Raw genomic sequence first — 14858 nt, forward strand, 5'->3', positions numbered from 1 at the left:
GTCGACCTCCCACTAGGTGGACCGAAGACATCAAGCGGGTTGGAGGGAGCCGCTAGAATCTCGCAGCTCGAGACCGTTTTGTTTGGAAGTTCATGCAAGAGGTCTATGCCCAGCAAAGGACGTCCATCTGTTAATGATGATGTGTATGTATGATCTATAATAGATGCTGCTTGGTATTTTTGGTTAAATTTATAATTTTTCTGTTTTATTTAGATTTGCCACGAGAGGGACCACGTATAACGGGCAATGAACAAGAGAACCGAAGAGGAGACTCTTTATTCCTCAACTGCACGTCAGGTCGGTCCTACCCTGCGGCGGTCTTGAGTTGGGATATCGACGGTGAAAAGGTAATGTCAATCTATCAATTGGTATATATGATTTTGAATTCATTTTAGTTTCATTGTTGTTAAACTAACGGATAAAAAACTGTTTGAAGGACGGTTAAAAGTAGAATTAGCTTTTTATGTTCTGTGGTTACGGACTATTCAAATTGAAGTTGAAAATGAATTAACATTTTTTTTTATTCTTTACTAGTTAACCCTTGGCTACAATCTACAATCTGATGTTCAGTGATGATGCAATCTAAGATGGAAGCGGGCTAACTTGTTAGAAGGAGGATGAAAATCCACACCCCTTTCGGTTTCTACACGACATCGTACCGGAACGCTAAATAGCTTGGCGGCACGTCTTTGTCGGTAGGATGGTAACTAACTACGGACGAAGCTCCCACCAGCCAAAACATACAAACAAATCGCACAGAAGAAGGTATAAACAAATTTACGACAAGAAAGAAAAAACCACATGATTTTCAACTTAATTTCTATGCTACCCCCAAGCTATTAAACCTGGTGTGGCCATATCTTTACATATGTACACCAACAAGTGAGCCTGCATAAAGCCAGAGAAGTTTACGACAAGTATGAAAACACCCTTACAGTTTCAGGCACTGTAAACAATACAAATAACTGCATACCCGTCTCGGTTGTTAAAAAGTATTCCGTATATGAAATTATAAACAACAGATAAAAACCACGGTCCTGAAAGTATTTTTAATTACTCTTAATTTGTAACCATTTACTAAAATTATAACGTGCACGCTATATTTTTATATAATTGCTTATATTTTTTGTTATTACTACTATTATACAAATAACAAGGTTTCCTTTTATATTTAATTTGTTGAAAATATGTAAAACATCAATATGTAAGTTTTTACATTGAATGGATCTGATTCTCGAAATCATAGTGTTTAATTTTTATATAAACAACACAACACCAATTATTACAGATTATAGTCGATAATATAAAAAGTCTAAGTGGAAACGAATGAGACATCGTGAAATTGGATACATTAAAACTGTAATGTACTGAATAAAACAACGGTTTATCGCAGAGTGATGTATAATGTTGTTCATTTATTATACTACCTACATTACACTGCTCCTCTCTTAAACTAAAGATACAATGATATTTCTAATACAAGTTTTTTATACAAAATACAGGCATAAAATATAACACACAATTAAAGTACGAGCTTATAGTGATTAGTTTCTATATTACAACTAATGTTGTAATAGGTACATTACAACTTCACAAACTTCCTGACTCGCCGCCTCAATCTCGGTTGAATCGGACTACAGACATTACTAGGCGAATCTTTAACAGGTGAAGGTGCCTTTAATGTTTCGGCCTCAGTCTCTTTAATGGGTGTTGGTGATCTTAAAGGGTTCTCTGGACTTTCTTTTTCTGGATTATTCAACTCAACATTATTACTATCCCCCAAACTTTCTTGATCTGTAACCATTAAAGAGTACCTAGATTTTCGAGCGCTTTTATCAAGTAACTGATCTACGTGTCTCCTGGCAGTGTGATCGTCGTTAGTTCTGACGACATACGAGACGGGTCCCGACCTGTCCACCACTACCCCTTCCTTCCATTTAACTAGTTTATCGTTATAGTTGCGGACGAGTACTTGGTCCCCCGCTTTCAATTCACGTAAAGAACCACCGCGACGCTCTTGCTGGCTGATCTGTTTATTGTTAACGATATCTTTGGTGTTCGGGCGAAGCAAATCTAGCCTACTGCGTAACCTGTGTCCCAGTAGTGCTACCGAAGGTTCCTTTTGCGTGGTACAATGTTCTGTGTTTCTATAGGTAAATAAAAATCTACTTAATGCTTTATTTATATCATCATTTTCAATAGTTGCCTTTTTTAAAACTAACTTAACAGTTTTAACTGCGTTTTCGGCTGCGCCGTTGCTAGACGGGTGATATGGAGCTACTAAAATTCGCTTAATACCGTTCTTATTTAAATATGATAAGTATTCAGCTGAATTGAATGCCCCACCATTATCACTAACAATGGACCTACACAACCCGAACCGTGCAAATAATTTACGCAAGCAACCAATCACAGTTGCCGCCGAGGTATTCGATACCTGTTCCACTTCCAACCATTTGGAATGTGCATCAACAATAACTAAATAAAATTTACTACGAAACGGACCTAAAAAATCAATATTTAAACGTGACCATGGCTCCGTCGGCCACTCCCACGCATGCAGCGGCGCGGGCGGCGGCTGCGCGCGCACGGCGCCGCACGCCGCACACTCGCGACACACACGCTCGATGTCCGCGTCTAAGCCGCTCCACCAAAGATAATTCCTAGCCAACTGCTTCATCTTGACGACACCCATGTGACCTGCATGTAGTTCGTCCAATACAGCACTACGCAGACTGGCAGGGATAATTACTCGGTAGCCCCAAACTAAACAACCCTGTTCTAAAAATATATTTTCTCGCCTGATATGATACTGATTATACTCTTTCGCTACTTGTTCCGGCCAACCGAACTTTAAATAACCAGCTATCTTATTGAGAACAGCATCTTTGACGGTCTCCTTTTTAATTTCATGAAAAGTTATAGGAAATTTATCTTCAATGAAAAATAAATAACTACTATTATCATGACAGTTATTCTTAACTGTAGTGTTTTCTACCAATGGTAGACGAGATAAAGCATCTGCAAAACAGTTTTTCGATGAAGAGATAAATTCAATATCAAAATTATAAGCCGCTAAGCGCACCGCATAACGCTGTAATCGGCCCGCCGCTGTTTGTGGTATACCTTTATTTTTGCCAAAAATGTAACTTAATGCCCTGTGATCGCTGCGTAAAATAAAATGCCGTCCAAATAAATATTTATGATGCCTACTGACTCCAAAAATGATTGCTAAAGCTTCCTTATCCAGTTGCGAATAGTTACGCTCAGCGTCGTTAAGCGTGCGAGACGCGCAACTGAGAAGCCGCTCCGTGCCATCGGGGTAGCGATGAGTCAAAACTGCTCCAATCCCGTATGCACTACTATCTACGGACAAAATCAAAGGGAGCTTGGCGTCGTAATGAGCTAGTACTGGTGACCTACTGAGAACTTTTTTAATTTTATTAAAGGCACTTTCACATTCTGGACTCCAATTCCATTTAACATTTTTTTTGAGTAAATCGTATAAAGGTTTCAACACAGAACTCATATTTACACAAAATTTATTATAAAAATTAACTAAACCTAGAAATCCTTTTAACTGCGTTACATTTTTGGGCGATGGTGCCGAGACCATGGCTTCTATCTTACTACTATCAGTGTGTAGGCCCTCCTTATCTATTTTATATCCTAAATATGTTACACTGTTTTTAAAGAACTCGCACTTAGACCAATTGACTCGCAACCCCGCTTCTTTTAGCCGTGCTAAAACTGCACGCAGATTTTTATAATGTGTTTCCCTATCTTTACCCGTTACACAAATGTCATCTTGAAATGCTACGGTAGAAGATAAACCACTTAAAGTTTCCTCAATCAACTTTTCAAAATATTCTGGAACACATTTTATTCCAAATGGTACCCGTTTGTAAAAAAAATTCCCAACATGTGTCGATATACAAGTCATGGGTTGCGAGTCCTCTGTCAATAAGACTTGCTGATAGGCGTGGGACAGGTCCAACTTAGTAAATTGTTCACCACCTCCAAGGGTGGCAAAAATATCTTCGATCTGCGGAAGCGGATAATGGAAATCTTTTAGTAAAGGATTAATCGTTATTTTATAATCTCCGCAGATACGGATATCACCATTTTTTTTTATTATAGGAACTATAGGTGTACCGTAATCAGATCGATCTACCTTGTATATTACGTCATCTCGCTGTAACCGCTCCAATTCGCGCTCGACAGGCGTGCGGAGGGCGAGGGGAAGGGGGCGCGCCTTAACAAATACTGGAGTATTATCAGTTAAATGCAACTTCATGCGAGTTTTAAAAGTCCCAAGCCCCTCAGCGAACACTTCAGGGAATTCTCTCTTTAATGACTCAACTGCATTATTATTATAAAATTCCTCAGTTAAATTATAACAATTAGTGACCTTAATATGTAAAAATCTTATCCACGTCCGACCAAGTAATGGTGGACCGCCATTCGCAATAACAAACAAGGGTAAACTATGTGAACGAGATTGATAACTAACATTAACCGTAATATATCCAAGAGGTTCAATAATGTTGCCTGTGTAAGATTTTAACCTTAATTTTTTTTTTTGTAAGCATAAGTTAGCAAAGTTTTTTTTATAACAATGTTCTGAGATGACTGATATCTTACTACCAGTATCAATTTCAAATTTCAAAATCGAATTTTCGACATTTAAATTAAGATAATACGGGCCATCATTGCTATCGCACGTTATATTATAAAACCCAATATCACTGTCATCGGAATCATTTAAAAAAAACTGACCTTTAGGATTCTGCCGTCTAACTGAATCACTGCACTGATCACTGCACTTATTATTTACACAAACCGATTTTAGATGACCCCTAACTCCACAAAGGTCACAACGATAAGACTTGTACCGGCACCTGGACGCTGTGTGCTGGCCGCGGCCGCAGCGCCAGCAGCAGCCGCGCGGCGAGCCCTCGCGGCCCGGAGCGCTGGCGCCGCTCGCGCCTCCTCGGTCCCGTGCTGCGGTGCGCCCACGCTCGACGCGCGCCGGCGCACTTCTGATGCGATGCAATCCCTCTGGATCAACAGTGGCGCTAGCCCCGGACGCTGACTCCAATGCATGTCTTTCCGCTGCCTCAAGCGCCAATGCTAGTTCGACTGCTCGCCTATAATCAATGTTCCGCTCTGCAAACAACCTAGACCTCATGTCTTCACTGAGTAGACCAGAAACGAACTGGTCCCGCAGATTTACCTCTAGGTTATTAGAAAAATTGCAATGCTTGGCTAGGTGCTTTAAACTTTTCAAATAATCACTCACTGCCTCCCCTTGCTGTTGTTTCCGCTGGCGAAACATGTGTCTCTCTGCGATCTCCGACCTTTGTGGCTCTAAATGATCTTTCACAATTTTCACTAATTGTTCGAAAGTTTTATCTTCTGGTAAATCCGGTGAGCATAAATCGCACATCAACTCGTAACAAACGACGCCGACGTGCGTAACCAACGTGGCCACGTGTAATTCCTCAGCGATGCTATTTAACGCGATGAACTGCTTCACTCGCCGACAATATGCATCCCAGTTGTGGGAATTCACATCAAAAGGCTCAATTTTTCCAAAAGGCATGATTTAAAATGTTTAAATAATAAAAAACCGACTGCGCCAAATGTAATGTACTGAATAAAACAACGGTTTATCGCAGAGTGATGTATAATGTTGTTCATTTATTATACTACCTACATTACAAAAACTATGTACATAGTGAGTGGGGTCGAGAAGGGCCCAAACACTAAAATGCGAATGTGATATAACTGGCTTGAGAGCAGCATTAGGCTACATGAGTAAACCTTTTGTATGTGCAGAAGTCTGGGGGTCTTAAATATGATAGGACCAGGACTAGGTCCTTTATGTTGGACCAAACAATGGATGTGGAATGGGAATGAGAATTGTAAGAGCTGGTTGTTGGGAGCTGAGTTGTTTAACGGACTCACTGCAGATGCTGCAGGCTTTAATGAGCAGGAAACTGGCCACGGCGTAGTTGGCGTCTGTGATTGGGCTGGCTTGGTGCTAATGATGATTGGTTGGCGCTAAATTTATTCGCAGCACTGAATTTATCCGTGGCACTGAATTTGTTATGCAACTTGAGTGGAATACACTAAATTTATTGAGGTTTATTGAGATTTGCGATTATTTATACGCATACGTTGTTGGTTGACGGAGCAGAGCCAAGCAAAGGTGGCGCGGAAGTAAGAGAACAAGATGGCGACCGGCTAGTGATGTGCTGAGGTATACATCTGGTCCAATGTTGCCAGCTTGAGTAACGTCACGCTCCTAGCGTGAACACTTTAATCAAATTTACAAGAATAGGTAAAGACACTCCCAAAAACAATTTATTATTAATGTTATATTTGTATAACTACGCGACGGTTTATACTTAAATTTTACATTCGTTAGATTAACAGTAGGTTAGAAAACTTTACATCTTAATTAACAACATAACTTATACAGCTAGCTGTTGTCTATATGTAGTTCGAGTAACATTTTTAATCTACATTTTTAAGCTTGAAACAAGTTGCATAGAACCGTATTCAATTGCGGAGATGAATTAACAGCTAGACAGACACGGGATAAAAAGTATCTTGGGTGTAGACTAATTCGAGTAGAGATTTTTTTTTATTCTTTACAGGTTAGCCCTTGACTACAATCTCACCTGATGGTAAGTGATGATCCAATCTAAGCGGAAGCGAATGAATGGAATCGGGCTAATGTTAGGAGGAGGATGAAAATCCACCCTTTCGGTTTCTACATGACATCGTACTGGAACGCTAAATCGCTTGGCGAGTAAACAAGAATATCTAAATGCGTAAATTGTCACATTTATAATAGTCTATCTCAATTGTATATATTATACTGTCGCAATGTCGCGTTGAACTTTTGTGAATATAAAGTATCGCTTTCACGAGAATATCTCAAAGAAGTGGGTTGCTTTAAAATTTTAAAGTAAAAACTCAGATATCCCGAAGTAAAGAAGCTAATTTAGAAATTTTTCTTGACTCTAACTTTATAAAGTTTGGAATACTTTTCTGATTAATAGTCTGATAATGGCTATAATCTTCCCCAAACTTCTATTGTTCGCTGAACCCTTACGACCCTTTGGTTCCTATTAACTCTGAAGTTCAACAAATTCTTTTGTTACGTTATACCTATATTAAATACGTAAAATATTTTCAAAGCCTCGTTAACGATAGTAAAGAGTTGTGAAGTTTTAGAGATGAAATTGTTAAAATATATTCAAACCAGCACACGCCTGCGACTTCATACAAACTTTGTTCCCTTTATAACAACGCTTGGAGATGAATTTTCAAATTTATTCCGTATTTACAAAATTAACCTACTATGTAAAAGGAATCGATTTGCTGTCTTGGTGAGTTCTAGTACCTACTTTGAGCTCTGCACTGATCTGCCAGTCAGTTATCCTTTTAAATCTGTATAATTTATAATTGCTGTATTACTATCAATATGTTAGGAGGCTTCGTTCGTCCTCTAACGAAATATACCATGAAATACTGAATCGCGATTATCAGATTATAATATTAACAGAAACATGGCTTAATTAAAGCATTTTTACTGGAGAAATTTTCGACAATAGATGTATAGTATACAGATGTAATAGGGACACGTCCTTATTATTTGGACATAAAAATACTGGGGATGGTGTGCTCATAGCTGTCTCTAGATTAATTCAGATTAATTTATTATTAGGGATTTATATACAGAAGACAAAAACGAATCAAGTTTGGTAAATATCAATGACTATGACGAAATAGATATCTTAATATCTCCCGCTCAACTATTTTTAAAAAATTAAAAAGACTTGACCAGTATAAAGTAGCTGGCCCTGACTATCTTTACCGCTTTTTATGATATTTAATAAGTCCCTGAGAGATAGTCAGTTTCCTAATGTTTGGAAAGAAACTAGAGTAGTTCCTATTCAAAAATCTGGTAAACAAAACGATGTTAAGAATTATCGCACTATTTCCATTATAACCACCATGGCAAAAGCCTTTAAAGCATTACCAGCACATGTATTATCATTTGAAAAAATACATCAGTGACAAGCAGCATGGTTTTATGCGCGAACGCTCCACAAACACTAATTTACTACTTCTTGTAACAAATATTGCGGAATGCATAGATAATGGTTACCAAGTGGATGCTATTTATGCTGAATTCTCAAAGGCTTTGACAAGGTAGATCACAATCTGTTACTGTCCAAGCTCCATGCTCATGGTATATCAGGCACTTTGTTAATGTGGAGTAAATCATATCTTGCTAACAGAAAGTCAGTTGTGGTAATCTACGGATTTAAATCAGGAATGTTTATAGCTCTATCAGGGGTACCACAAGGATCCAATTTAGGGCCTCTCTTTTTCAATGTTTTTATTAATGATTAATGTTTTTATTATTGATTAGAGCACCGCGCATTAATAGGCCTCGCTACTTTTGTAATCTATTATATCATAAGACCTACAGAACAAAATTAGGCAAATTTTCTCCCATTCCTTGGAGTGTGTGAAACATCAAAAGGATATAGATTTATTCCACAGTAATCTCAATAATTTTAAGCACTCAGTAATTGATGTACGGAATGCTAATACTTAATAATAATATTGTGACATCCTATAATGACTAGGTACTTAAAATTAATAATTTCTTTCTATTGACATTTAATAATAATAATAATAATTTTATTTTGAAAAAATATAATTGTATTGTATTCTTAATGTATTGTAATTTTTAGATATAATTTTCTTGTTTATTTTTATTTAATTTTACGTGACTTATTTTTTATTTTTATTGTTTATTGTAATCCGACATTTTTAGATATTAATTTGCATTGTATATTTTGACATTGATTCTTTGCTGACAACTGTAGTTTTGACATAAGTAATTTTAATTAGTGAGTTCTGTGATAAACTATAATTAGCTGTGCAATAACTTAGTATAATACTGTAAATTACTGACATGTGATATTGTATCAGCTGTTGGTTGTCCATATTAAAAAAAATAATTAATTAATTAAATAAGTCATATCACACGAAGAGATGACAGGTCCATAGAGAGACTTGTGGTGCAAGGAAAGGTGGAGGGCACAAGAGCGCGTGGTAGGCACCAATGCGATGGACTGACCAAGTAAAAACCGCTCTCCATGGATCGCTCCACGAATGTGCTAGGAGAGCCACACTACGTGAGGAATGGCGACGGGCAGTTAAGCTTGCCGCTACACCTAAATGACGACCACAACCACTCTGTCAAGCCAAGTGGTCGTGGTCGTCATTTGGGTGTGGGTCGTCGAGAAGAAGAAGATAATTAATTAGTTATTGGAGGCTCCTAGAAATACTCAAAGTCACAAAAACAGGCAATGGAGCGAGCTATGCTCGAGATTTCTCTGCCTGATCGAATCAGGAATAAGAGATTCGCACAGAAGAACTGAAATCATTAACATAACTTGCAAAGTCGAAGTGGTAAAAGTTTGAAGAACCGATAGACGTTGATATCCGCTCAGAAATGACGGCATAGGTAACAGCCTCCTAAGCGTTATTCACGTTGGTTCATTTCACAGGTGAATTTAGTCCTTGGGCTTGTAGTCTAATAATAATATGGGCTAATAACAGAATGTTGAATTCAGTCTCTTAGTATTAAGTCAACTTACCTATCAATATTTCTCGTAACTCTATCGAGTACATAGCTTTCAGAGGGTTAAAACCGGGCCAATCGATCCTGTTAATACCGCGGGATTTATATACCTATTGCGACATTTTTAGCTGAGCTCCGCTTTTAAATCATTCCTAAGTACCAGTAATCTTAAACTACGGCGTCTTTGTGGCTTGTGGACGTATTTGGGTTGAAATTATCTTTAGTAAAAATAACTTGCAATGTTTTATACGGACTAGTAATATTTTGTATGACTATTAATACAGTATTTTTAATGTTAGATATATTAATCTGGCAATTGCATTTTAAACTCTTGTTTAGTTATCTTTTACTACTTGCAGATTTTTTTGTAAATATATGTGTTATGAAGGTGCGTATGTTCAGTAGTATACATTTATTTGCTAATAATGATAATATTGCTGAATAATTAGTGTGATGCTCATTAATATATTTAAATTAATTTATCAGCTAACTCTAGGTACTCCAAAATATATGTCGACGAAATTTCACGCGACTTAATTAGGTATATGGAAACCAAGCGTGTTAAAGACGTCAACTGAATTCAACTATTACGCCATGGTTAATTAGTTTTGAAAGGAATTCAACAGTTATATAAACTCAAGTATCTTCACTCTTCATCTTCGTAAACACAAATTTCATGAATGTGAAAATTGAAGGAACATTCTAATATTATTTTAAATGTTTGTTTATTATTTGTTAGTAATTGTTAGCCAAAATTTCAATTAATGTTGGAAAGTATAAATAATATATGATCAAACGAACTTCTCTAGCGAAGTTCGATCATTATTATATGAATCGCTTCATTTGAAGATATAATCAATTAATTATAATTTGTAAGACGTGTTGTTGTCGTCATCAACCCATATTCGGCTCACTGCTGAGCTCAAGTCTCCTCTCAGAATGAGAGAAGTAAGGCCATTAGTCCACCACGCACCGTTGTCACCGTGCACGAAAAAGGAATATTTTATATCTAACTGACGCCCGCGACTTCAGCATGGAAACAATCTATCTGATGATGAAAGCCGCAATAAAATCCGTTAAGTAATTTAAAATGTTTTTCAGACACAGGGAATCGATTTTGTTTTATACTAGTTTAACATAACTGATTCGTAGGATCAGTGGTAGCTAACCACTGATCCTACGAATCAGTTATGTAGAAGGGATTGCGAGGTCCTGTGTTCGAAATCTGAACTTTTTCCTTCTAATTTTCAGTAAAAAATCTCAAACCGGATTTGGGAAGTTGTTGGTGTTATATCTCCATGTCTCGGAGATCACGTTAAATCTTTCCATGTCATAATCATTAATACCTGATCATTAGAGAATTTATCATCAAGTATGACTCTATAAGCCTTATAAGAAGGCTCTAAGTCACTCAGCGGGCAATAGAGCGAGTTATGCTTGGAGTTTCTCTGCATGATCGAATCAGAAATTAGTAGATCCGCAGACGAATCAAAGTCACTGATATAGCTCAGCGAGTCGCGAATTTGAAGTGGCAATGAGCAGGCCACATAGAGCCGATAGACGTTGGGGTCCCGAGGTACTGAAATGGCGACCCCGCACCGGAAAGCGCAGTGTTGGTTGACCGAGGTTTACAAAGGACATCAAGCGGGCGCAGCTGGATGCTGGCAGTTCAAGACCATTGTGTTTGGAAGTCCAAGCAAGACGCCTATGTCCAGCAGTGGACGACCATCGGCTGATAAGGATCACTCTAAGTCTGCTGACCCATATTAAAGCACCGTGACGGGAAAGAGTTGAAAATAGGTCATTGGGCCGCTAATGATGAAAGTAATGCCTTTTTAATTAAACTCTATCATTATTTACCATAGGTCACAGACCCAATGCTGTTGGTGGAGTATCCAACAGTGCATCACGCGCACGGTCTCCTGTCCTCAGCACTGGGTCTGAGGGTCCCCGCTGGCCGGACCATGCAGGTGCGATGCACTGCGCGAGTGGCCCCTGCCTGGCGTGAAGGCAGCGAAGCAGTAGTCGGCAACGGGCAGCTGGCAGATAGTAAAGAGGCTATGCTATTAGGTAAGCAATATTCTTCTTAAGTCGTGTTCTTCACATACTCGTAGTATGAGAGTTGTGACTACCAAACTTGATTTTGAGTTTCATTGTGTCGTGCTCATACCATCTTGTCCAGTCTTTAACCACTTAGAAAGCATTGTAAACCATGGAATCAAATAGCAATAGCATAGGCAAAGGTGTTTCAGAACCAAATGTTGGTAATATTACACATAAGGGGAGTCATGGTTTAATGCTTCTATATCATTGGCATTTCTTGACGATACCAGTTTATTTTACAAACATATTATTATCATCATCATTAACACCCGATGGACGTCCACAGCTGGACATAGGCCTCTTGCATAGACTTCCAAACAAAACGGTCTCGAGCCGCGAGCATCCAGCGGCTCCCTGCAACCCGCTTGATGTCCTCGTTCTACCTAGTGGGGGGTCGACAAACACTGCGCTTTCCGGTGCAGGGTCGCCATTCCAGCACCTTGGGACCCCAACGGCCATCGGCTCTTCAAACTATTGGCCGGCCCCTTGCCACTTCAGCTTCGCGACTTGCTGAGCTATATCAGTGACTTTGGTTCTTCTGCGGATCACCTCATTTCTGATTTGACCACGCAGAGAAACCCGAAGCATATCTCGCTCGTCACCCGTTGAGTGACTTTGAGCCTTTTTATGAGAGCCACAGTTAGCGACCAGGTCTCGGATCCGTAACTCATCACTGGCAACACGCACTGTTAAAAGACTTTCTTCTTCCGGCACTGAGGACGAAAAGATTTCCCGTTTTAAACATGTTATAAATACACAATATTATACTTGAAACAAAGGAGGGTGCCAAAAGTCAAAGTCTGTGATTAAATTACTAAGTTATTCAAAGCGTGCTCAAATTACACCTACCTTAAATCCGCAAAACACATTAAAAACTTGGCAACTAGAATAATTTATTTAACCCCTCTGTAACAACTTTTAACGTCAAAACTTATTAAAATTTAAAGAGGGGAGACGAAACAACAAAGTTTTTTAAAGAGCCTATCATCATTCCATCGTCAAAAGTACAGCCATTAGCTGAAATAATAACACCGTTGTTTGTTTCAGTGCGAAGCTCGGGGGCGGTATCTACATTAAGTGTAATTTTGTTAACACTTTCTGTTCTTCGAGCTGTAAGTTCTCTGTTACAATCGGAAACGTGATAAATGAGTGGTCTCCTTTTAAAAGGCATCGTTATTCAGGACTTACCTTCGGGGAAGGCGATTTTAGAATAATAGTTATGTCATTGTAAGTACTATTTTAGGGGCCTTCTTTTCAGATATGACGTGTTAAGCTACTTGTGAAACAAAATTTAATATGATGGACTTATTTAAATAATTTTCGTACACTTATTATCTAATTTCAGGAAGGCATTGTTATCATTTTATTAAATTATTATGCGTTAGTTTAAAAAACTCCGTAAGTATTATTTTTGTTAATTATTAAAATTATCATAGCTCTGTCAACAAGATCCTTGTTATTAGTGTATATAAGTTACTGCATTTGTTTTTAATAATAAGTCTGTTTTTTTGAAGCCAAATTATACCTGATGGTCTGCGGTTGTGTATAATACCTTACAGGCAAAGACGCCAATAATAAGACCAACTGTTGTTAATTTGGTATGATGCCGCGCGTAGTTGCTGCTAACTGCAAGCCTACCATAAATGCGGGAAAAATAAAGGAGATAGTCCATTTCAGGTCAACTTTTGTACCCTGTATCAATAAAATTTAAAAAATACAAGGATTTTATTAAAATCTAAATGAGTGAACAAATCTAGCTAAATAAAAAGAAATAAATAAAATTAAAACCCAAGTTTTTGAGTTATATCAAGATGGCAACGCTAAAGCAACTACGTTACGTTAAAGCAACTATGACATAACAATTGACAGCAAACGTCAAATCGACTACTGCATTGAAAAACGTCATCAATCCGGCATTAGTATCCGTGTTAGTGTTGCATTTCTTGGGAGAGAATCAATATTTCGAAAGAATTAAAGTAAATTCGTAGATTTGGATAATAAAAAATTGTTAAAAAAAATATTTTCTTTTATTTCCTCCAGGGTACAATGACAGGTCCTGGGCTCCATACAATTTTGGGCCATCTCCTTTGTACAACTTCCAAGTTTGCCGGCTATCATAAATATTGTATCTTCACTTTTTTAACATCAGGTGAGATCGTAGTCAAGGGCTTACATTTTACTAAAAAATTATAAAAACTTTAGCCAAGCTTTGCAAATTTGTGATCTGTTAAGACACAGAACAATGACGCCTTTGTTTTGTGTCCAAAGAGACTTATTATATTACAAATTATTTTAAATAGCTAACTAAATATATATTACTATGCTTACTTATACATTATTTTTAATTTAATAGCAGCCAGCTAATTAAAAGCAACGAAAAATGAGACATGAAATCTCGACATTGCCTCAGATTAATAAACACATTGTAGACTTGGTACTTAGCAGGCTTTCAGTGTGTTATTAATTGATAGGCATTTTTTTTACTTACTTAACTTTTACTACGTTTAAGAGAGAAAATTCTTCTTTGTTCAGTATTGATCGTTGAGCTTACGTTGTGGTAGCGTCAAATGTATATGCTAGAAGTGAGACGATACGACTTTATTATTGCTTCTGAAGTTCTTTGAAAGTTTTCCTATTTCATTACGTGTATGTTACTCCATAAACTTTAACAGATTAAGTATATAAATGTCAATTTGAACTAAGTTTTAAATGTCATAAAACGTAATATTGTCATATCAAATACATATCTCTATTATTGTATTTTTTAGCATTGAAATATTGAAAAATTGCTTTTTTGTTTTGCCGTTTTGAAGAATCCATTATTTTGTAATTTGTAAATAGAATTTTAGGGACGCCTTCTTAGAGAATACGTTTAATATAAATGTGTAAATAATAGTAAAATTCATAATGTATCTAATAAAATTGCATTGTATTAGGCATACAATTTATGATTTAACAGTAATTACTGTACTTATTGGAAATGTTGACACTGAATTTCATATTATTATGCGTTTGATCTTAATTATTTTTATTAAATATAATGAAACTGGAAGATGAATGTTATTTTATTTATTTGACG

General features: G+C 37.3%; 1 protein-coding gene across 1 annotated transcript in view; it reads left to right on the forward strand.

Annotated features, from left to right (window-relative positions):
• The window catches only part of LOC112055550 (uncharacterized), a 32934-nt gene extending 18413 nt beyond the window's left edge, over positions 1 to 14521 (forward strand). The window contains exons 4-6 of the mRNA XM_024095726.2: positions 214 to 347; positions 11542 to 11746; positions 12827 to 14521. Of these exons, the coding sequence (XP_023951494.1) occupies positions 214 to 347; positions 11542 to 11746; positions 12827 to 12921 (434 nt within the window). The 3' untranslated portion in view covers positions 12922 to 14521. The remainder of the gene's footprint in view (positions 1 to 213; positions 348 to 11541; positions 11747 to 12826) is intronic.
• The last annotated feature ends 337 nt before the right edge of the window (positions 14522 to 14858 follow it).

The sequence above is a fragment of the Bicyclus anynana genome, chromosome 7 (assembly GCF_947172395.1).
Source record: "Bicyclus anynana chromosome 7, ilBicAnyn1.1, whole genome shotgun sequence".
NCBI lineage: Eukaryota > Metazoa > Arthropoda > Insecta > Lepidoptera > Nymphalidae > Bicyclus > Bicyclus anynana.